This window comes from Heteronotia binoei, chromosome 5, assembly GCF_032191835.1.
Source record: "Heteronotia binoei isolate CCM8104 ecotype False Entrance Well chromosome 5, APGP_CSIRO_Hbin_v1, whole genome shotgun sequence".
NCBI classification, from domain to species: Eukaryota; Metazoa; Chordata; class Lepidosauria; order Squamata; family Gekkonidae; genus Heteronotia; species Heteronotia binoei.
Window position 1 is genome coordinate 81036315 of NC_083227.1, and position 24635 is coordinate 81060949.

General features: G+C 43.5%; 1 protein-coding gene across 8 annotated transcripts in view; it reads right to left on the reverse strand.

Moving 5' to 3' along the window:
- Window positions 1–24635, reverse strand: part of PLXNA1 (plexin A1) — a 483656-nt gene that overhangs the window by 414499 nt on the left and 44522 nt on the right. For all 8 annotated transcript variants that reach the window (XM_060239681.1, XM_060239686.1, XM_060239682.1 and 5 more), the window contains exon 2: window positions 5144–6483. In XM_060239681.1, the coding sequence (XP_060095664.1) occupies window positions 5144–6448 (1305 nt within the window). In that variant the 5' untranslated portion in view covers window positions 6449–6483. The remainder of the gene's footprint in view (window positions 1–5143; window positions 6484–24635) is intronic.

Sequence of the window (24635 nt, forward strand, 5' to 3'; positions counted from 1 at the left end):
AGATCTGGCCTGCTGAGCTTGCCCAGCACTCAAACCTAGACTGGGCTTCCATACTGACCAGTTAAATTTCCTACTAGTAAGTTAACATTTCTTATTTGCCTGTTTTCTGACCACAGTAAGATTAAGCAAGAAAACTAAACAGGATGTGTCAGAGCCGAACATAGATTATCCTATTCAGAAAGTGATTATTTATCATGATTATGAGTTTATTAAAGTACAAGGACACAGGTCAAGCTTTTTGCAGCACATTTTGTATCTCTAACCCAGGCTCTTCCAAACAGCACAGGAGTCTGCTGCCTATTCTCTTCTCATGGGCAAACTCTACAGTCAGTTCCATAACTCCATTTAGTTGAAACATAACATCAAAGAGATTAGCACCAATTGTTTTAATTATTGATGGTGTGACTGTTTTAATTGAATGTGTAATTTATTATATGTATTGATTTTAACTGTTTGTTGTGGTTTTATGTTGTGAGCCGCCCTGAGCCTGCTTCGGCAGAGAGGGCAGGATATAAATAAAATAAAATAATTAATAAATAAATCTGACAAGAACAGGCTATCCCTGTTTTAGCACTACACTATGCTAGATTCACAACAGATTCCTTGCCTCAATAATACTAAATTACGCTATAGCAGAGCTGTCACATTCAAAAAAGAAGCAATTGCCACTATGAATAGAAAAAAGATGACTGAAAACAACAGAAGTAGCTTAAACTCTTGCCATATGGCAGCCTATGAAGCAGCTCTCCAGCCCAGCATTCCTTCACTGACCTATGCTTCTCCCAGTTTCTGAACAGATGCTGGGAGAGGACATACAGTAAGTTATGACTGCAGCCTGGCCAGAGACTACAAATGACCACCTGAAACCATACAGTTACAGCTACTAAAGCAGTTAAGAAGCCATCATCTGATTTACAGACATCTCTTTTCATACCACAATGAGCCCACACAAATGGCTAAATTACCTAGGGTGAGCTCTTCCACAGCTTAGTCAACAGTATTACCCACCAAGCAGTAAGGAAGATTTGACCACATCAGGCAGAAAAATGTGTGGTAAAATGGTCATCTGTAACACACCAAGATGTGGAACAGCATAATGAGCATATCTTCTGTGCTTCCAGGCTAAGACATTTTGGAATAAAGCAGTTCTTCAAATAAAGGATGGCTCCTGAGCCTTCAAATAAAGGATTATCTGTTAGATAACAAACAGAGAGAACTTAAACTATCTCCATCTTTCATCTTCCAGCCCTGACTTTATACCCTACTATTCCCCACTATTTTAATGCTAGAAAAGGTATGAATTGTCCTAGGTTTATTTAATGCAGTAGTTCCAAACCTTTTTGCTACAAGTACAAATTAACTTGGTGTGGTGACCCATCCAGGGCCAGTCCAAGGTTGGCATCCAAAGCAAACTATGACCTTGTCACTCATCTAGTCCAGCACTGCATTTTCTACAGTGACCAACTAGTTGTTGAGAAACACACAAACATCACACAAAGGGGGAAGCAGTCCCCAAGCAAGGGACTTTCCATTTCCTCCTTTTTCTAGGTACTACCATAAAGTTACCAGTTGCTGGACAGATTTCCTTCCCTCACTGCCACAAAGGAAGGTGGGAGGCAAGAACATAGTAGAGATGTTGACAAGAAGAATGAGGAGAGAAAGAATAATGCAAAACACAGGACTGGCTACTAGGGAGGGATGGCCCACCAACCACTTTCAGAGGCTTCGTGACTTGCTTTTGGGAAACACTGCTTTAATGAACCCAAAACCCCATCTTCTACTCACTGTACCCACTCACTACCCACATGCTGTTGGGCTGTGTTCTTATGGCAATTCAAAGTTCAGTCCCCAGAAGGAAGGAGATGGTACATTAAACTATGTCATTATTTTCTGAAAACAAGACGAGGGATCAGATTCAGCTACATGTATAAACATGTATCTATTGATGGACTGCCCTGTGGCCAATTTGGAATGGGGCCATTTAAATCAAATTAATTCAATTAAAATGCCATCCCATTCTAAATCTGCCCTTCACAGTCCTGACGGTATTATTAGGAATATAATGTTGAGGATGTTAATAGGAGCTAATAACTACCCACCCACTTACCAGCTAAGTGTCATTCTCAAAGATGCCTTCACATTCTCAAACTTACTGAAAGCAAGATTCAGTGGTTATGAGAGTTCCAGGCATCATTAGGAAGTGGCGAAACTCAAGACTTTGACACTGCAGCAAGCATCCACAACTGCTGGAATACAGGGGGACTACATTACATGTGGTTCAAAATAATCTTGACCGTCATAATTTTAAGGGCCTAAATGTTCACTACTGCTAACAACTCCTAGAGGCCCTCTACTGCCACAAAGATGGGGGAGAGGAGTGGGCCAGAACAGATTTATTTGCAGTCAACTTAAACACCTGTGAAGTCTGGGTTCAGTTTTAAATGTATGTAAGGAGAGAGACCCATGAAAAGCAGTGGGCATTTGTACTCTGCCACCATCACATTACATATCCCATTGAATTTCAGGGATGGCCCATCCACTAGGCACACTTACTCTATCACATAGGGCACCAGAGGTGGAGGGGCTGCAACCAGTCCTGTTGTCCCCACCTGCTGGCTCAGCCACAGCATCTGAGTCTGCCATAGCAAGTGACAACTGCAGGAGGCACTCCTGTCCTCAGTGGGTGGCCAGTGGTGAACCTGCTCCTCTTTTCCTCCCACCTTCAGGGAGCCATGTCAGGCCTGTAATTACCCTCTTCCTCAAGCTCCTTCCCTTGCCACTTTACCTCACTGTGGTGGGGGAAGGGGGGATGAGGAGGGCAGTACCATCTTCTTACTCCCCACATGCTGGCAGAGAGCGAGGAGGGGCAGCTTGGGCACCCTAGCCTAGCACATAAAGCCTTATGCCAGCACTATTGAATTTAGTTATGAATTGGAACAACCAGTTCAGAATGTCAGCTTTCTGCAACTCAGAATAGTTCCCAGAAATATTCACCTTTGTCCTATGACACTGCCTAGTGTATCACAGTTTTAAAAGGTCTTTTATATCATGTTCATCACAGAGCCCCGTGGCGCAAAGTAGTAAAGCTGCAGTACTGCAGTCGGAGCCCTCTGCTCACGACCTGAGTTTGATTCCAGCGGAAGTTGTTTCAGGTAGGTGGCCTGAGGTTGACTCAGCCTTCCATCCTTCTGAAGTCGGTAAAATGAGTACCCATCTTTCTGGGGGGAAAGTGTAATGACCGGGGAAGGCAATTGCAAACCACCCTTGTGAAAGCAGCATCACCCCAGAGTCAGAAACGACTGGTGCTTGCACAGGGGACCTTTCCTTTCCATCACAAGTAGCTGGAATTGCCTCTCTATGCTGGCAGAGAGTGCTGTGAGAGCCCTCTCCAGCCCCACCCACCTCACAGGGTGTCTGTTGTGGGGGAGGAAGGTAAAGGAGATTGTGAGCCGCTCTGAGACTCTTCGGTGTGGAGGGCAGGATATAAATCCAATATCTTCTTCTTCTTCTATGACCATTTATATTTTATATTATCTGAAAAGGAACCCAGATATAGTTCATAAAACAAAACAGGCTCCACTCCCTGCCTTGCCACAGACGAAACACAATGGAACAGAACAATAAAGCTCCAGTGTTTGTCTTAGCAACAGCCCACAGAAAATGCTTCCCTCAGGATAGACAGGTAACTTATTCCGTGGTTGAGAAAGAGCATCTTCAGATGTTGGCTCACTCCCATTTCCCCTGGGGCAATGGTTCACTTCTAATTGCCCACAAAACCTGACACTCCAGTTGTGCTTTGTACACATCTACAAACTGGGAGGTATCTATGAATGGGAAGATGGGACTACTGTTCATACAATTTCCTTGTACTCACATTCTCTTTAATGGACTCTTTTATTGTTTGATTTGGGGTTGGATGGAAGATACTAGCATAAAATAGCAACTCAGGTCTATTTAGAACATCACAACTAGCTAATCTTCCTTGCGCATGTTTTCTGTAGAGATGCAAGGGCACATATGAGGTGGATAACACCTCACATCTTGTCATTTGATCATCCTCATGCTTCTCTCCAGTTGTTATGGAGGCACTCCTCAGCTGCAGGGCACACTGCTCCCACATTAGGCACTTTGGGGCATGGGTGTAGACAATGGTGTAGTAGTGCAAATACCGAGAAAAAGAGAAAGTGGGTTCTGAAGTGGAATACTGCCTCTGCAGTATCTGAAGGGAAGCATGCATGGATCTAAGCCACTGGGAGCCAGTGTGGCATAGCAGGTAAGAGCAGCAGACTAACCTGGAGAACCAGGTTTGATTCCCCACTCTTCCTCCACATGGAGCCTGCTTGATAACCTTGGGACAGTCACAGTTCTCTCAGATCTCTCAGTCCAACCTACCTCACAAGGTGTCTGTTGTGAGGACAGGAAGGGAAGGAGATTGTAAGCTGCTTTTTGTTAGGGTAGAGAAAAGCAGGATATAAAAACCAAGACCGATTTCGCACTCAGCTTACCCCGCTGTCATGTTCTTCTTCTCCGTGCAGCATCCATTGGATTTCCCACTATCTGATCCAGAGCTGCAGCAAATATCATGGTTTTCGCAGGGCAAACGGAAACTGGTTTTTAGCCGTTTCCATTTGCTGCACGAAAACCGCAATGTTTCCTGCAGCTCCAGAGCAGATAGTGAGAAATCCAAAGGACGCTGCGCAGAGAAGAGGAACATGACAGCGGGGTAAGCTGAGTGCGAAATCAGTCCAACTCTTCTTCTTTGTAGTAACCCATATAGCTGTTCAGTTCTGTACTGCCAGCAATACTTATCGTCTGATCAAGGGATATGAAAAATGAAAAGAAAATGACCGTTAAGAGAGTCAACCCAAGGCTGAAGGGTTCAACATCTGGGAAAGATGTGTGGCCTTCCAAAATCTGTGACTTTCTAAAGGGCTACTATACTAACAAAATACCACATAGCAAAATATCAACATAGCTGAAACAGGAATTATCACAGAAAAAGTTTCCATGTCCCCAACCAGGGGCCCTAACTCACAGATGTTGTGAACTAGGAATGCAAAACTGGCATCTCAGTGGAAGCCTTGGACTCATCAGAATCAGGAGGAAAGGTATGGAAATGATGGGGGAGGGGGGAATTACTTACTGAGTTTATGCAGCCCAATTCCTTGTTTAATAGCCAAGGCAAAGAGAGCTTCCCTTCCCCACGATAACAGGACTGGATGCGTTCCTTGATTTTGTCTTTGATTTTCTTCAGTGTGAAGAGGCAAAGGACAGATTCCTTTGGAGGCTTGACCCTGTTCTTCTGGCCCTGAGAGAAGACTGTAAAGAGGATATCCTCATGCTCTGTGATGCCCAGCTGTTTGGCCAGCGCCTTCCCAGGCTTGCTGAGGTAAGCATCTTGAATCAGGCGGTATTCAATGCCATCTCGAACGCAACCAATGGGGAATTCCACATATGAGTAGAATTTGGGATCACCCACGCATAGCCGGACGACCTTAGAGGTGAAGAATTGCTCTCCAGTCGAATCAGGTGAGGTAAGTTGGGTGTCCAACTGCAAGGTCAGGTAGTAGACAAACTGCTCACTGCTGAAGCTGTAGATGTAATAGATATCAAATGTGGGGAACTTGGAAAGCGTGTCTGATGGGATCTTGAGCTGGGAAGAGACAAATTCATCCTGGTAAACAAAGCCAAACATTTCTGCATTCTCCTCACTGTCCATCAGCTTGCGGCTGGACAGGGTAGGAAAATACTCAGACTTGCCATCAATGGGTGTACCGATGAAGAGTTTGTTCTGCCCATTTTGCACTTCAATGATGACACCTGACATGGTCCCTGACTCATTCACACTGGAGAGATAGTGCTCCTTGCGGTGGTGGGGTTCGCCCAACTTGAAAAGGTCATCTAAACGCAGGAACTGGCAGATGCCCTGAGAAGCACTGCCACAGGCTATCAGCCGGTTCCCAGAGTAATCCACCAGAAGCAACTTGTTAACGTTGTTCGTGCTGACTAGGCCATGTGGGCATGACTGCACACTGGGTGGTGGGTAGCACTTCTCATTGTCATCCACTGGCCCCGTCACATGAGTGCGCAGCAGTGTGAGGTTGTTTGCAAGCTTATAGATCCGGTTGACAGCACCTACATACACCTCTCCAGTTTTATTGTGGACCACCAAGTGTGTCAAACTCCAGTCTGTGACCTGGAAAGTCCTAAAGGGAGAGGAGGACTTGGGGGTGCCTTCTGATAAGGGCAGCCAAGCGCTCCCCAGAAGCAGCAGAGTCCAAATGTTGACTGACAGGTGGTACTTTAGCCTTAAGAGCCACATGGTGGAAGTGTCACATCCAGCAATAGCTGTGCATTGATCTACCCACAAAATAAACAGAAACAAACCAAAGGCAGCAGAGAAAAGTGATCTGTGGATTATCTCCTCTTCTTCCACTACTCTCCACATTCAGGACATCGTGGGGACTGACATCCTACTCAGCCCTAAAAGAAAATACAAACCAAACAGGGTTAGATAAGCAACTGCATAACTCAGAACGGAACAACACAATAAAGCCTCACAGCTACAAACATCTTAAGAATGGAGGTGGTTCATATCTCTGAAATGTTCAGCTGTCTAGGGAGAAGAGCTGCCCAGAATTGTTAATCATTTACATTCCTCTCATTAAAACTCCCATGACCATTCTGTGAGTTCACTATGGAAAACAGTTGCCAAATTGGTTTGAGAAACAGGAAGGATACAAAGGGTACTTTACTATTCTTATCACAAGACAATACTCAGCCTTCCAAGTTTTCTATATTTTTACCGAAACATGAGACTTCAAAAAATTAAGTTTGAACTCACAGCAGAAAAGAGTGCTTTTGAGCAAAAACTTCCCTCAAAGCTGAGGAAAGCACTGAAGAACTAGAATTGGCTTAAAATAACTTAAATGACAGGAATTATCCCTTTCATACCCCCTACTTTAGCACTTTCCGACCTTACCCAAAAGGTTTCTCTTCCTAAATTTATGTGCCATCTAAAACTAGCTGTTTGTATTACAGTGTTTTCTTGAAATCAAAGTCTTTCATTGCAGTGATTGATATTTGGCAAAAAGATTGCCTCAGATATCCCTCTTTATATGTTTTTCCAACTTCCTAGTTTTGTAATGGACAAAGACAACGAAAATTAATGTCTTTATGAAACAATATTGGAATGCTTCTATATAGATTGGTTAGAGAAAGAATGATTGGGGGGGTTGGAATCTACAAAGTCCTATCTACACTTAACAAAAAGCCCAATTGTGTTTAAAATACACAAACACCAAAAAATGGTCATTTACATAAGGATGGAGGACCCTGGAGGCATATGGAGTTTATACATGGAAGGCCATTCCCAGTTTTTTTAAATATATGTGAGTGCCAACCAATGTTCCCTCTAAGCTGAGTTAGTGTGAGCTAGCTCACAATTTTTTAGCTTCCAGCTCACAAATTTTTGTCTCAGCTCAGGAAAAATGGCTCTAAAGCAAGCTAATTTATATAGTAGCTCACAACTTTTACTGCCAGTAGCTCACAACTTTAATGCCAGAAGCTCACAAAGTAGAATTTTTGCTCACAAGACTCCACAGCTTAGAGGGAACATTGGTGCCAACCTGCACAGTTCCCAGGCAATGCAATATAAACAAATGTGTCTGCAGTGACTTTGCTCCTTTCCTTTGCCCCCCCAGCCCTTTAGAATACCTTTGCTATATTGCCAAAGGTAATTAGCTTGTCTGGAATCCCTTCCTCAAAGGTCTTAAATTCTGCATGGTCTTTCTGGTCTCTACCAGATTACCTAATGGTTTCAAGATGAACAACCTAACTTACAAATTCCCATACAGATAAAGGCCTTGACTTCTTCTCACTCCCAGCATAAAGACTCCCATATCTTTCATGTTTTCTCTTCAGCTTAAACAGAACTCAGGGGAGCACACAGAATCTTCATGCAGTGCATATAAGACAGGGGCAGATATCAGGGGGAGAGTCAAAATTGGCAGCTTGATGGGACAGATATCTGGACTTCTGTCCCTGCATTTCTTTTTGGTAATGGCTTCATTATTTCCCTGACTTTTATGTTTTCTGGTTAACAGTCAAACTAGACAAGTTGTTGAAAGATCCAAGAATGGATATGAACTGGGGATGTGACATGGGAGGAGGGGGTTTAATTCTTTCTCCCTACACTGACCTGGAAAGCTCAGGATAGCCTGATCTCATCAGATCTTGGAAGCTATGCAGGGTCAGCTTTTTTAGTATTTGGATGGGAGACCAAAGAATATCAGGGTCTTGACATGGAAGCAGGTGATAGCAAACCACCTCTGAACAACTCTTGCCTTGAAAACTACACAGGGTCATCACAAGTCAACTGTAACTTGACCGGGAAAGGGCGGGGGGAATCCCTATTTGCCCCATTCATGCCTCTGCCTTCTAGACCAGCTATTCAGATCTAGGTCACATCAGGGTAATAAAATGTGAGCTGTGAATGCATGACGTTGAGAATCCATGTGAGTCCCAGTAACACCATTCTGCAAGCAGCAGCCTTGCAAGTGGTCTTAAGCCACCTTCTTTCCTGGAATTATAAATGGGAAGGTTAGCCAAAGTACAGAATGGGTCACTGAAAATGAATGACCTGCCACTCATATAACAAAGTACATCAGATTTCAGGTAAGCAGCCTGGGTTCATGATGCTTTGCTGTGGCAAGAGAGGATTGAGCTTGTCAAAACTGCCAATCCAACCACTTTCACAAGCGGAATTTCCTCTCAAATGGAGGAAAAACACTTTAAACACAATTCCATTGAAGAAGTGGGGTACATTTCACCCCAGGTTCCCTGGGAAATAAAATCTAAGAACTCTGCTCCTCCTATAAGGAGGTTCTTGGGGAAACAAAACAAAACAACAAACCATTCATTCTTTAGGGTCTTTTTTCCCTTCTGCCTGAAGGCTCACACTGAGTAGTGAAAGAGTTCATTGCATTTCACCATTTACCTAAGTGGACTTTAATGTGCTGAATGGTTGGTCATTAAGGAGATTTTACTTTTTATAAAGACGGAGTGAAAACACAGAGAGAGACCATCACAAATGAAGAGGGAAATAAATGGTGACAATTTGTGAAGAAGGAGGATGGCTGTTTAAGGAGAGCAATTTAGAATTATGGGATTACACTTCCAGCTCAGACACTGATTTACTACCTGAACCCAAATGGTTCACTTCCCACTCGTGGTCTCTCCCTACTCTCTATAGATGAACCCTGTGGATTTCACACCCTGATGGATTTTGGAAGAGAGAAGGGGGGGGGGGTGTTGTCCCCAACAGGGAGCTTCAGGAGGCATCTGAGGAAAGAAAAAGAGAAGAAAGGCATCTGAGAAAAAAGGGAAAAGAGAGCTATCTGAAGAGAAAGAGTGCTCTGTGCACAGAACAGCATAGTTTGATGAGCAGCTACAACCTCTGGGCTCCTGACAATGGCACAGAATGTCAGCATACCTGCAAGGAAGACTGTAAGACAAACTACATGTGATGTGTGCCACATGATCATCACAGGTACACACAGCCATATGGCAGCTGTAAGTTCCCCATGGACATGGAATTGAGAAGTGCCACAGAAGCCCAATTCAGTCAAGACCATAGAACAAGGTGTGGAAGGGATGCTTGTCACCCCCACCGATGTTGTTTTCCCAACCCCAAAAAAGCCCTAGGAAATTTATTTTTTTTCCCCAGAGGGGCTGTGTGTCTCATTTTGGTATCTCTTTCTTGAATAAACCCTATTTGTGTTTCAAGTTCTACTTCTGAAGGATAAATGGTGATTAGAGGGTCTGGGGAGTTCTGAAATTGTATATGTCTTTGTTTTGACTCTTAGTAATTCTCCCTGAAAGCAAGTGGGCTGCAGGCAATATTACTTTCTTTCGGCCATACACACCCTTCCATTAACCAACCCAGGTCCCATAATTGCTTCCCTCAGCTGGAGCTGGTGAGAGAAACTGGGGTTACACACAGAAATCCCTCGGCATCCATCACCTAGGGTCCCAATCATACAGTATAATACAAGGGTGTATGTGTGTGTGAGTGAGAGAGAGGGGGGGGGGAGTTAAACTATGGAAAAGCTCTAGCACAGTGGTGTCAAATATGCAGTTTGGGGGCAGAATCAGGCCCTCAGAGGATTCCTATCAGGCCCTCAGAGGATTCCTATCAGGCCCCTGAGCAACTGGCTGTCATCTGCTTCCTTCTTCCTCTCTTGCTTCCTTTTGCATCACAGCTTGCTTTGCCAGACTCTCTCAATTGCACAGCAGAGCTACTGAGCCAAGTCTCTCTTCCTTCTATTGCCTGAGGCTCCTCCCCACCCCAGTCCCCTGGGGAAGGAAGGAAAGAACCAGAGCTTCCTTTGCCCAGTTCCCTAGTTCCCATGGGGGAAATACAAAGAAAGCATCTTTAAGATGAATGAGTACTAACATTTTAAGCATGTTTTAAGTTTTAATATATATTATATATATTTGGGTTTGTCTGTGTTCTTTATAAAATTTATATTTCTGCTACCTAATCTTAGAGAGTCAGTTTGGTGTAGTGGTTAAGTGCGCAGACTCTTATCTGGGAGAACCGGGTTTGATTCCCCACTCCTCTACTTGCAGCTGCTGAAATGGCCTTGGGTCAGCCATAGCTATCACAGGAGTTGTCCTTGAAAGGAAACTGCTGTGAGAGCCCTCTCAGCCCCACCCACCTCACAGGGTGTCTGTTGTGGGGGGAGAAGATATAGGAGATTGTAAGCCACTCTGAGTCTCTGATTCAGAGAGAAGGGCAGGGTATAAATCTACAGTCTTCTTCTTCTTAAATAGGTACACACATGGCCCGGCCCAACATGGTTCGGCCCAACCCAACATGTCCTGGCCCAACAAGGTCTCATTTATGTCAGATCCGGCCCTCATAACAAACAAGTTTGACACCCCTGCTCTAGCATCTCTGATTCTTATTGAGAGTTGTATTGTTCTGTTGATGTTTTACATGTATTATGAGCTGCCTTGAACAACTTGGATCAAGCAAATAAAATCTGATAAATCAAGTAAACTACCCCTTTCCTCACCCAACCCACAAAAAATGTAAAAGATTATAGGAGCAGCATCACCATTAAATGGGTTCTAAAATCAAATCAGAAGGTCCTTCCTGAAGTATCACACTTACAGTGTTGTTGTTGCTTTCCCCATTACTCTAGCTAGCACATTCAAACCTAATCTCCCAAGTGAAAGCACGCTGACTGCTGAACCAGGTATGCATCTCATAAACATCAGCCTCCCCACCCACCCATCTATTCCACCAAAAAGGCAGGAAAGTTCTTCCAGATACAGAACTTCCAGGCAAACAATTAGTTTGATAAAACTATAGGCCAAAAACTCTGTAGCAAAGGTGTACTTCAGAAGCTGCAGTCTTTCAGCCTCAACCTTGCAAACCAAAGCAATCATGTTAGAATATGTTTGCCATCCTTCATAATATTCCCATTCTTTCATTAACTAAAAATGCTATGGGGAAGGACTGGCTCTACAAGAGATGGAGCTCATTTATCAATCGTCAAAGATTTATAGTCAAAGATGATCCTAAGCAACAACATCAATGGGAATGATCAGAAACTTTTGTCACGCTGAAACAGTCAGCAGAGAGCCATATCCTTCTCTTGCCTGTAATGACAGATACCAGCGGCAACAGTGCTAATAACAAAGCTCCTTCCTTCTTTGGGCACTTTCACACACATTAAATAACACACTTTCAATCCACTTCCAGTGCACTCTGCAACTGGATTTTACTGTGTGAAATGGCAAAATCAACTTGCAAAGGGCCACTGAAGTGGATCAAAGCAGCATTATTTAGCATATGTGAAAGCAGTCTTTAAGTCCTCACAGTGCATCAGAAACTATCAAATTCCACTCTCAATTATATTACGTCGAAACCCCCAATAGTTACAGACAGCAGAGGAGATGTCTCACATCCAGTGCATACCATGAAGACGGCGTTTCCCAAAGGCAGGGTCGCAACCCGGCACCGGGCTACGGAGCCCTCAACTCAGGGCTGCAGAGCCTCCAGTTCCCTGGCTGCCCCTCCCCCCGCCTTCCCTAGCATCGCACGCCTCTGCGCCTCCTTCTCCACCCTTCCCCACCGCAGGCTGGTCAGTTTCATGCTGTCCAAAGCCCTTCCCCCCCCCCCCGACCGATCACCCGATCTGTGGGAAAGCGGCATTGAGCTCATTCCACGCTGGGCCAAGCCGGCCGCAGGTCAAACAGACCATGGCCGAAAAGGGTGCATGGCTCCTCCCTCCTCTCTCCCCAGCACTTCCTCCCCTTGCTGGGGAGGGAGGAGGGAGGAGCCATGTGCCCTTTTTGGCCGCAGTCTGTTTGACCTGCGGCCAGCTTGGCACAGTGTGGAATGAGCTCAGCGCCGATTTCCCATGGATCAGGTGATCGGTCGCCCACCCCCACACCTCCCCCCCATGGTGTAGTGCCCCGCCTCCTCCTCCCTCCCTCCCCGCTGGTAAATTTCCGGCTTTGTAAAGCCCACCCCACCCCCCGCCGACCACCTCCTCAGCGAGGAAAACAGAGCTGAAGGGATCAGCTGAAGGGATCAGCCATGCGCCCTTTCCAGGCCCAGTCCCTTCGAAATGCCGGCAGCATGCCTCAGCGCTGAATTATCTCAGCCCTGTTTTCCTCACCGAGGAGTTGGAGAGGGAGAGCTTTACAATGCCAGAAACATACCAGAGGGGAAGGGAAGGAGAAGGAGGCGCTTGCAGTGAGAGTCAGCATTTCAAAAAGTGAGTTGCTCCCATCCCGTTTTTTTTTTTCTTTCTTTCTTCCTTTTGGCCCTCCTTTCTTTCACTCCTTCCTTCCCCTTTCCTTCCTTTATATTTCCTTTCTCCTTCTCTCCTCCTCCCTTTCATTCATTCTTTCTTTCTGTCAGTCAGTCTTTTCCCATCCTCTCTCTCACTCTCTTTCTGTCAGTCTTCTCTCCTTCCTTCCTTCCTTCCTTCCTTCCTTCCTTCCTTCCTTCCTTCCTTCCTTCCTTCCTTCCTTCCTTCCTTCCTTCCTTCCTTCCTTCCCATTGCTAATCTGAGTAGAATTCATGTTTTCCAAGGATAAGAGCATTTTATATTTTTAGTTTTCTGCTGTGTGATCCTTGTGCTTCTTGTTTTTTTTATTTTTTAAATTGCATTGCAAAATTCCACCATCTCCTAAAAAATATATTGCAAGAGTTTTAGCCTTGTTTGTACATCATTTCCTGTCTCCTGATTCCACCTCCAACGTCTCCTGGCTCCACTCCCAAATTTTAGTGGGCAACGAAGGAGAAGTGTAAGGAGGGGGAAGTTTGGGAAACCCTGCATTAAGATCTTAAGTTTTATTTCTTCCATTGTAGCCCACTCTTCCTCTCAGGAACTCAGGAGTTTTAGCCTCTCAAGAACTCTGCAAGATAGGTTGCTCTGAGTGGGCACTGAACCTGGGGGACCCATATATTACAGACACTGTTCCACACTGTGTTTTGTCTGCCCCCACTCCACCAAGGAAGGAGTCTGTAAGGTTCCCAAAGCAGCAGTATCTTCATGGAGTTCAAAGAGAAAGCATTTCAATGCCACTGAAGACTTATATGCCAACAGTGTGATCCTAAGCAACAACATACCCTTATAAACCCATTAACTTTAATATACTTAGAAGGTTTGAGTCTGCTTAGGGCTGTTACTGGTAGCCACTCTGAATCCAGATTTCTTCTATCTCTGCATGGCCCCATGCCATTCACCATGAGCATCTATTGAGATTTTGCATATTACTGCTCATCCCACAATGAGGTGGTTAACAATAAGAACATAAGCGAAGCCATGTTGGATCAGGCCAGCACTCTGTGTCACACAGTGGCCAAAAAAACCAGGTGCCATCAGCAGGCCCGGGGCTAAGGGTGCCTGCACCCCTAGGCCAAACTTGCTTCTCCACCCCCCCGAGTGTTATTTTCTCACGCACGGAGCGAGCACACACTCCACCGCCCAACTTTGCTACGGCCTCCTGAGCCTCGGGAGGCCCCAGTAAAGTCCAGCAAGGCAGCGGGCATGTTTGCAGTGTGCCCACTGCCCCCCCCCCCGTTTGCAGTGGCCTCCCGAGCCTCAGGAGACCCCGGCAAAGGACAGCAGTGGCACGGGGTGTGGGGAGAGGGGGCGCCACTAGGCCAGGTGGCGCCCTAAGTGGCTGCCTACTTGGCCTACTCCCACGCGCTGCCCCTGGCCATCAGGAGGTCCATCAATGGGGTCAGGATACCAGAAGCCCTCCCACTATTGCCCCTCCCAAGATCAAGAATACAGAGCATCACTTGCCCCAGACAGAGTTCCAACAATACACCGTGGCTAATAGCCACTGATGGACCTCTGCTCCATATGTTTATCTAATCCCCTCTTGAAGCTGGCTATGCTTGTAGCTGCCACCACCTTCTGTGGCAGTGAATTCCATGTATTAATCAATCTTTGGGTGAAGAAGTACTTCCTTTTATCCGTTCTAACCTGACTGCTCAGCAATTTCATTGAGTGCCCACGAGTTCTTGTATTGTGAGAAAGGGAGAAAAGTACTTCTTTCTCTACCTTCTCTATCCCATGCATAACCTTGTAAACGTCTATCATGTCACCCCTCAGTCGATGTTTCTCCAAGCTAAAGAGCCCCAAGTGCTTTAAACCTTTCTTCATAGGGAAAGTGTTCCAACCCTTTAATCATTCTAGTTGCCCTTTTTCCAGTGCTATAATATCTTTTTTGAGGTGCAGTGACCAGAATTGTACACAGTATTCCAAATGAGGCCGCACCATTGATTTATACAGGGGCATTATGATACTGGCTGATTTGTTTTCAGTTCCCTTCCTAATAATTGCCAGCATAGCGTTGGCCTTTTTTATTGCAGTCGCACAGTGTCTCAACATTTTCAGTGAGTTATCTATCATAACTCCAAGATCTCTCTCTTGGTCAGTCTCTGCAAGTTCAGACCCCATCAATATGTATTTATAGTTAGGATTTTTGGCCTCAATGTGCATTACTTTGCACATATGCCACACTGACGCCCACTCACCCATCTTCAAGAGATCCCTCTGGAGTGTCTCACAATCCCCCCTGGTTCTCACCACTCTGAATTCTAATGTCATCCGCAAACTTAGCCACGTCACTGCTTACTTCAAACTCTAAATCATTAATTAACAAGTTAAAAAGCATCAGACCCAGTACTGAGCTCTGTGGTACCCCACTGCTTACCACACTCCAATGTGAAAATTGCCCATTTATACTTACTCTCTGTTTCCTATTTATTAGCCAGTTTTTGATCCACAAGAGGATTTTTCCTTTTACTCCATGACTCTTGAGCTTACTTAGGAGCCTTTGATGAGGAACTTGATCAAAAGCTTTCTGGAAGTCAAGGTAAACAACATCTATTGGATCCCCTTTGTCCACATGTTGATTCACCCCCTCAAAGAACTCTAACAGGTTAGTGAGATAAGATCTTCCCTTACAGAACCCTTGCTGTGTCTTCCTTAACTATTTTTGTTCATCAGTTTGCACCTACTAATTCTCTCTTTAATCATTGTCTCCATTAACTTTCCTGGTATTGACGTCAGACTAACTGGCCTGTAATTTTCCGGATCTCCTCTGGAACCCTTTTTAAAGATGAGGATGACATTAGCTACCTTCCAGCCCTCAGGAACAGAGGCAGATTTTAATGAAAGATTACATATTTTGTCATATTTTTGATCCACAATTTCACCTTTGAGTTCTTTCAGAACTCCTGGATGCATGCTATCCGGGCCTGGAGACTTGTCAGTTTTTAAATTGTCTATCAGTCGTAGGACCTCCTCTCTTGTCAACTCAATCTGACTCAGGTCTTTCAACACCCCTCCCTGAATCAGCGGTTCTGGAGTGGGCAAACACTTATCTTCCATAGTGAAGACAGAGGCAAAAAATGCATTCAGCTTCTCAGCCATTTCCCTGTCATCCTTCAGCATGTACAATGGTACATGCAGAATGGTAGCAGATCACAAAAGCCAGTGTTTACATGCCTTTAATCCCTGCATACTAAATCCAGTATTCCTCTTAAACACAATCCATCTTCACTTGATTCCCTTTGGGTTCCACATTAACACTCAACACTTTATCAATTTCTAACAAGATTCGTCCAGGACTGCTAACTGACCAACTGAAGAACTTAAATAGAAAGTGTGCAATTCTTGGAACGGACATAGGGAGAGCAAATTCTGCTGGGATACTATCCCAGTCATCCCATTTTTGGAATTACTAACTAACCTTCAATAAGACTACACCTAAACCTCAATGTTTTTTATGTTCTGATATCTGTAACTTCATCCCATCAATGCAACTTCTTGATTTTAGTTCCAGTCAGTTGACTGAGGGCCAAATAGGATGCGGAGTAAATGTACTAAAAATGTATCAAAAATGGCAGCTGCTGTCATAACTGGTTTAACCCTAAGTTTACATCTACCTTTAGAAACATCTGGAAGGATCAGTTGCATTATGTCTTATGCAATGCTTAAAAGCAGGTACGGACCCTCCAGAGGAGGTACGGGCCCTACGGAGCCTTAATCAGTTCCGTCGGGCTTGTAAAACCATCTTCTTTCAGCTGGCCTTTTAAGGTGGAACCATTGCACCATCACCACAAAAACTGTGTTCATATGCATATTAAGACTGTAGCACCATTTTATGTTATATTGTAATTTAAATTATTAATTCAAATGTTGTTTTTATATAATTGTATTTTAATTGCAAATTGCTTTGAATGTTATTGTTGTATCATGGTACAATGTACTATGTCATTCATGTAAGTTGCCCTGAGCCTGCTTCGGCGGGGAGGGCGGGCTATAAATTAAAATTTATTATATTATTATTATTATTATAAAATACTACTGCTAAGTAAGAGCATCAAGAGTAATCTCAGGGAAAGAGGAATTGTATTTTTCCTTTTGCCATTGTCTCCAACTCCAGTTTTCCCTGCCTCCTGGATTCAGACTTCTTGCCTCCACATTGCTGCCACCTCCTCCACACAGTTTGGTAGCTGTGGCTGGTCCCACTGCATAGATTAGTTATCCACATAGAGGCCACCCTTTGGCTATATTTGATAGAATGGTAAAGGAACAAGCACTCTGTACATTAAAAATTGCTATTTAAACAGACAACTAATGAGCATGAACTAAATTGTTTTAAATATAGTTACTGGACAACGAGTTCTAAAGGCTACTGCAGAGGATGAGGGGATGACAATATACTTATTTGGTTTCTATGGCTCAGTCACACTATCCAAGAAAAACCTCTGGCTATGGGAAGTATGCAGAATTCCCAAAAGGGAGTGGCATAGGCAGAGGGGGGGGAAACAACCCCAGGCAACTGCTTGACTCTGCTAGAATTATGCAACTACATCTCAATCAAAAACAGTGACCCAACAATGTGCCTGGCACACAGAGCATCCTTGCTCTAGGGTGCATCAGGCTGTGCTTGCAAGAGGCTGGCAACAGCTGCTAGAAAATTAGCCTGACCTGGCATATGAAAGGCTACAGTCTCCAGGCAACATTACAAAGCTCTCAAAAAGAGTTGTTACATTCTTTGCCAGAGAATCTGCAAGGATGCTGCTGACCCATTCATGACAACAGAACTTCCTTTAGCACTACAGTTTGGTCGGGGCAGGACAGCAACATTACCAAATGAGAGTTATTGCACCATGTGTTAGATGTCAATTTCAAGAACAAGAGGAGGTTGCTGTAGGGAGAAGATCACTGTAACCTTGACTTCTTCCACATCCTTGCACCTTTCACTGCAACCTGTACAAGTAAAACTTGACCCAGAATTAGTAAGGGACCGGCAAAGTGCCATATATAATACAAGGGAAGGTGGGAAGATCTTAGAGTCCACAGAGTATTGCTCACAAATAAGATATACTGAGTATGCAAGCATTATTTCTTCCTCCAGTCTTGCACATTTGACACTACACATTTCCTATTACCAGAGCAGAACCAGCAAGCTGTACAGGAAATCCCAAATTGTTGCCTATTAACAGCACCCTGAGAGCGGCAGCCCTGTTATCTCCATGCTGGCATGCAAAATAGAATTCAAACGAAATCTGGGTTTGCGTTCCAGATCATAAATACAATTCTAACCAGCCTACACAACTTTTTCCTTGCTGAGTGGGTGCCAGGTAGATGTCGCCCTTGCTGTTTGTTTCACAACTGGAATCCATAACCCTGTTCCTACCAGAAACACCAACTGCCAGGAAGATGGAATGAATTATGCCCCGTTCCACACCAGTCATAATGCTACCATACAGTAAAGGTGCAGCTATGTAATGATTATTATTTATTTTATTTTATTTATTTTAGTATATTTCTATTCCACCCATTCCTCGTAGGGCTCAGGGCGGAGTACAATATATGATAAAACAATAAAATACAATAAAAACATTCTGTAAACAGACAACTCAACAACAGCACTCACATTATCATGTCATCACATATTAACACTGCAAAGATGAGTCATGAGACACACGGATGATGTATATGTAATCTCTTTATTGGAGATGAAACTAAGAGCCAAAATCAGATGAGACACTGCCAGTTCTGTCAATGATACTCCCAGAATTTCCCCACCTTTAACAATGTGGGGAAAGAGGATTCCAATCAGGAATGTGGCTTGGGAGGGGAAGTCTTCTCACCTGTGCCATTTGATCAAACTAGAATAGCCAAGTAGAGCTATTTACCCCCCTTTGACAAAAATTCAGGTACTGATGAAGCTACCGATAAGTTTGTTCCTACAAAGCAAACAGCAACTCCATGGAGCCATTTCAGATCAGAAAAACGGCATGGGGTAAGGCTTAAAAAAATACCCATTCATTGCAGGCATGATCAGAATGGTAAGGTATGAGTAATTTTTCAAAAGGGAGAGGCAGACAATGCTGGATACTCTTTTTATTGATCTCGAAGAGTATCTTCTGTTTCGGGGAATGGTAAAAACAATCAATAAGCTCCAAGTTTGAAAGCTTGTGGTTTTTAAATACTGCATGCCTGGGGAAATTCTATAAATTTGTCTGTACATATAAAGCAGAGGTCCTCAACATGGTGCCCATGGGCACTATAGTGCCCACAAAATGTTTTTAGAAAGTGCATGGGCCAGGTGGGGATTTTGCCCAGCAAGGCTTCTGATTGGCCACTGGAGATTTGATTGGCTGTGCAGATTCTTTTTAAAAAAGTTGTTTGAATGGCAGCTGCAACCACAGCACCTTTACTTTATGACTAAAGTTAAGGGGTGGCAGCCATTTTGTGGCTGGCTCCACCTTTTGCAGCAGCCATTTTTGCAAAGGTCATTTTGTAGCTGTGCCCATCGTACTGTGTCAGAATTCCAAAGGTGTCCAAAGGCTCAAAAAGGTAAAACAGTGATAAAATTAAAACATAATGTTCTAAGAGTAATAAGAAGAAAGTGGCTGCTGGAATAAGAGGAGAGCCCAAAGTTTAGTTCAAGTCAGGAAAAAAAAGTATCAATGGAGATTTGTAGTAAAAAAAAGTTTTCAGTACTACTGAGGCACTGACAAATAAAATACACAACTTATCAGGGAACAGTACAGCTCCTATAGGGGTAGGGTCCAGTTAGCATTTCATTTCAAAGCACTCCTGGGTCACAGATCCAGTCCTTGATAATCTGAGGTTGGTGACTGGTGCTGGAAGCAGTGTGTACCACTCCAATGAACAAGCACTGATAAAAAGCTAGGCTTCCGGTCTTTATACCAGGCCTGGCCATTCCAGTGGCTCCATGCAGTCAGACATCACATGGTCTAATGCTGCACACTTCCATTCCTTTCTGCATTTAAGTGGGCTGTTGCTTCTAGCATACCATTTGGCTCACCAAGCTATCTCCCAGCCTCAAACACTGAGGCTCCTGGTCCAACTTTTGAGGCCCCTAACAACAAATTGTGAAACTGTTCTTTCTTAGAGTTGAGATGATTCTTTCTCCAGTTTGGATGGGACTCTGCTGAGCTGGACTTTTGAAGCATTTTGAGTGTGCTTTTTCCTGCTTCTGTTCTGAGACAACAAAGCCGTTCCAGAGAGCCAGTTTGATGTTGTGATTAACCAGGCTCCCCACTCCTCCACATATATCTGCTGATGTGACCTTGGGTCAGCTGGTCAGCCACAAGTTCTCTCAAAGCTGTTCTGCTCAAGAGCAGTTCTGGAGAGCTCTCTCAACCCCAGGGTAAGGGAAAGGAGACTGTAAACCGCTCTGAGACTCCTTTGGGTGGTGAAGGGCAGGGTATACATCCAATCTCTTCTTCTTTAAAATAGAACTTCAGGTTGCTGGAGCGAGGGGTTCCCCACACAGGGTGCTCCTCCATTCTAATGGAGTTTTATGGCAGGGAGTCTCTTCCATTCAGTCTAATCTGCTTGACTTGTTTCCATCAAGTCGGTTTGTATCACTTTGATTGAGCTAAGTAGCTAATCTTATCCCTACAAGCAGCAGGGCGCAGATTGCTGAGCACCAAGGAAAGCTTAACAATTCAATTGCACTGCCTAAATAATACAGCTGCCATTATTAATATTAGTGTTATGAACCACAGGTATGCAAAGCTCCACACATACCTTGCAAGAATGCACAGAACACCCACAATTCACAAACACACTCACACACCCCTCCACAGAAAAAGAAAGAACCTCCTTTTCCTCCATACAGCATTCAAAAAACTACAATCTGAGCAGCTAAAGGATAACAGAAAATCATGACTAGGCTTCGTAATGACCCTGGATTACACCGTTATCACAAAGCTTCCCTCCTCTGTCAGAGTTTCCCACCTAAACAGGAGTCCTGTGTATGTATCAGCCCTATGACAGGGGAAGGTTCAGCAGATGTAGCTTCTTCCATTACCACACCAACAATGGGAGAAGGCACTGACCTTCCAAATATGCTATTAGATGCTCAGCTCCTCAGCCAACTGCCCCATCTTACTAAGATCCACATGACAATCTATACGTCAATGCAGTGAGAGATGCTGATGACAAACCAAGAAGCAGAAGCAAGTAGTCCGGGAGAAAGAAGCAAACAAGAGCCTATGCATTAGGCTTAGGAAAATGGGGGGAGGCAGTTAGAAGTCAGGAGAAGGAGTCAGAGGAACCTGAGAAAGACAAACTGAGAGGATGAACACAAAGGTGAAAAGTACATGGACTGTAGTGACATAGGGTTGCCAACCTCCAGATGGTGGCTGGAGATCTCCTGGAATTACAACAAGTTTCCAGGCGATAAAGATCAGTTCACCTGGAGAAAAAATCTGCTTTGGAAGCTGGACTCTATCCTCAAATGTCATCTTCTCAGGCCCCACCGACAAAATCTCCAGGTATTTCCCACCCCAGACTTGGCAGCCCTAAGTGTGGTATAGCAGTTAAGAGCAGCAGACTCTAATCTGGAGAACCAGTTTGATTCCCCATTCCTTCACAAGCAATCAGCTGGGTGACATTGGGTCACCATTCTCTCCGAGCTGTTCTCTCAGAGCTCTCTCAGGCCCACTTACCTTACAGGGAGTCTGCTGTGGGAAGAGGAAGAGAAGGAGATTGTAAACTGCTCTGAGACTCCTCCTTCTAAGTTATAGGAACCTATGAGTGGCAGAAGTGAGGAAGACTGACATTCACAAATTCATTTAAGAGTCACTGTGGTTGCAATGGTTAGATGTTGGAACTTAGTGATATTAAGATCCAGGTCAAAAAGATTTTCCTGACACTGGATTCCCCCCCCCCCCCCCCAGTTTCAAGTCCTTCCTCTGTAAACCAAAGGTGTTTACATAAGACAATCTGCAGCATTAGGATAATGCCTTTGAATAGGGTAGATATACAAAGTTATTTTTAAGGATATGTTTATTTAAATATGACTAATGTTGCCTACAATTAAGATGACATACTGGCTTATATCCTGACAAAGTGGTTCTTCCATCAGATGAAGTCATAAGAGGAAGGCTTCAAACTTTGCTAAACTGAGTGACAGGACATGAAAAAGTAAGTGTAGTATCACAATACACTGTCAGTATTTGAAGATGTCAGTACTTTCAGTGTTTTTGGTCACTCAGTGTCCAAAGCTGCAGAGAGTCCTTTATCCTTTAACTTCAACATTCTATATAAACCTTCCTCTGTTTACTACAAAATGTATGGTTTCTAGTTTCAGCTATCTTTTTCCCTATTTGTCCAATGGCAAAAACATGTGCCTAGGTAAAAGAGTCAGTTTGTAGCTCTTCGTCTTAATAGTACTGAGCATATTTACAACATTGTTTGAACAAAACTAGGGCATTTATACTTTTAAATTTCTTAAGTGCATAATGTAATACAATTTTATATGTGAACAAAGGTATGAATAGTGCGTTTTAGGTTTGTAAGGCAGTAATATAAATCTAGGGCTGACAGTATAGAACCACATATTATTACATTTCCCCCTCCCCCCAAAAAAATGTTCACAGTTCTTCCTCAATAAAACGAACTGACTGTTCCACAGCTTCAAACATTTCTGAACATTTACATCTGCAGCTGTACTGAGAAGACTTGAGTTCAAATCCACATACAGCCAAGAAGTTCTCTGGGTACCCTTGAATCAAACACCACAAACCGATCTAATCATCTTCACAGAGCTACTCTGTAGATAAAATGTGGAGGGTTGAATATTAGCTGCTCTGGCCTTCTTGAAGGAAGGGCACAATAAAAGTATGATACATAGACAGAATGTATAAACTGATGAAAATAACCAGCCAACTGCAGGTTTTCTACCTTAAAGATCTGACATTCTTCTCAAACATATAATAGCTCTCTATAAATGATTTTGTAATTGCCTATCTGTATTCTATCTGACTGAACAACAACAAATTCTATCTGTAATCCACCATTTTGTTAGTCTGGGCTCATAATACAAGAGGCTAAATAGAGTTCTCTAAAGAGTTCACTTTTGCCATCCATCAAAGGCTATATATCCCACCACCAGGTGTCCAGTCCCAGTAGCTGTTGGGATTTTAATGAGCCCTCCAAGGTTGCCTCTAGCAACCAGATGGTCCTTAGCAGGGTGTTTCAATGTTAAATCACAAATGAATATTACAGCCCACTTATTCTAACAATCCCATGCATTTTGGTAAACTTTCTTTAGTATTTACAGCCTATATAGCTTGCTGTCAAATGGAATATGATCACTTATGATTTTAATCTATAATGTCAATCTAAAATGTTAATCAGCATATTCTTGATAGCCCTCTTAGATTTAAGACTCTGATTCAGCCAACAAATTCAGCAAATCTCTTTCCCTAACACGCCCCACCCCCCAAAGCCCACTGTCTTCATGGAATTGTTTATTAGTAAATTCCATCATGCAATCTTAAAGAGTAACATCCTTCTAAACACATTGAACTCAATGGGTTCAGAAGGGTGCAAATATTCTTAAATCTGTGCTGTTATTCACTCAAATATATGCCCCAATTAAAAAAATATTAAAAACAGGAAGAAAAAGTGAACACATTTATTTATTCCCTTCATTTACAGTCTGCCTTTCTCACTGAGACACAAAGCAAATTACACAATTAAAAAAAACAATGCAATAAGAACAATATACAGCAAACAATGGATCCACAGCAATAGGATTTTGCATTTGTTTGGCTTCCTGCTTGAGACCTCAGAGTAACCTCCCATACTTCTCTGGGATTGCACATTACTCCCCTTCTAGCATCCTGGCAACTGAACCATGGGAGTCCTACAACCCAGCAACTTGGAGGCACCGGGTTACAAACCATGTTAAAGCAGAAGTCTCCAGTTGCAAGGAATTTACAGTCTAAACCAGATCCTGCAAATAATGACAATAAACCATGGAAAGGAGGAAACATAGAAGACGTAGTGAGGAAACAGGGGAAGATGCTAGATTAAGCAAATGAGAAGAGATCTATGTCATGCAAACAGAGCTATAGATAAATACTGCTGAAGGGATGTGATGTTCCTCTGGCAGAACTTGCCCATTTTCCCTCTTTTCTTTAATCTATCACTGTTTATATTTTGAAGACACAGTAATAAAAGCTGGAGTAAATATCAGGCTGGAAACTTGGAGAAGGACAAAAATGAGAATGAAGTGGCCACTGGGCAGAAAAGGCAAAAGGGCTGATTTCTCCAGGAATGAGTGGAGAAAGGGAAGGAAAAGAGATTGTGCAGAAAAATAGGCATACAAGGCTTTCATACATTTACTACACAACTCCAGAATATGACATTAGGAAAGCTGTTGCTGTTGTGTCCTCGCCAGTACACACTTTCATTTTTTAAAAAAACCTCAAGTTTTTAAGTTTAAAGGTTCCACAGTAGCCTCTTCTTAGTCTCAGAAACTAGATGGACTTGTGCAGAGATTCAAGTGGTACAGGAATGGGACTTCTGTGCCCTGCACTATTCTGTTTCCCAATGCCAAAGACCTGCTGACCTTTGCTTTCTCCATACTTCTCTCTCCTCTGGTCTGCTATTTGAAAATAAAGCAGATTAAGTCAAATGAATGCAAATGCATTTAATTTATGTAATGCAATTTGGACATAAACTGCTGTTTCCTTTGGTTGGGGGGTTGTCATATGATGCTTCAGCACACCACCTCCAGATAAGCCACACTGA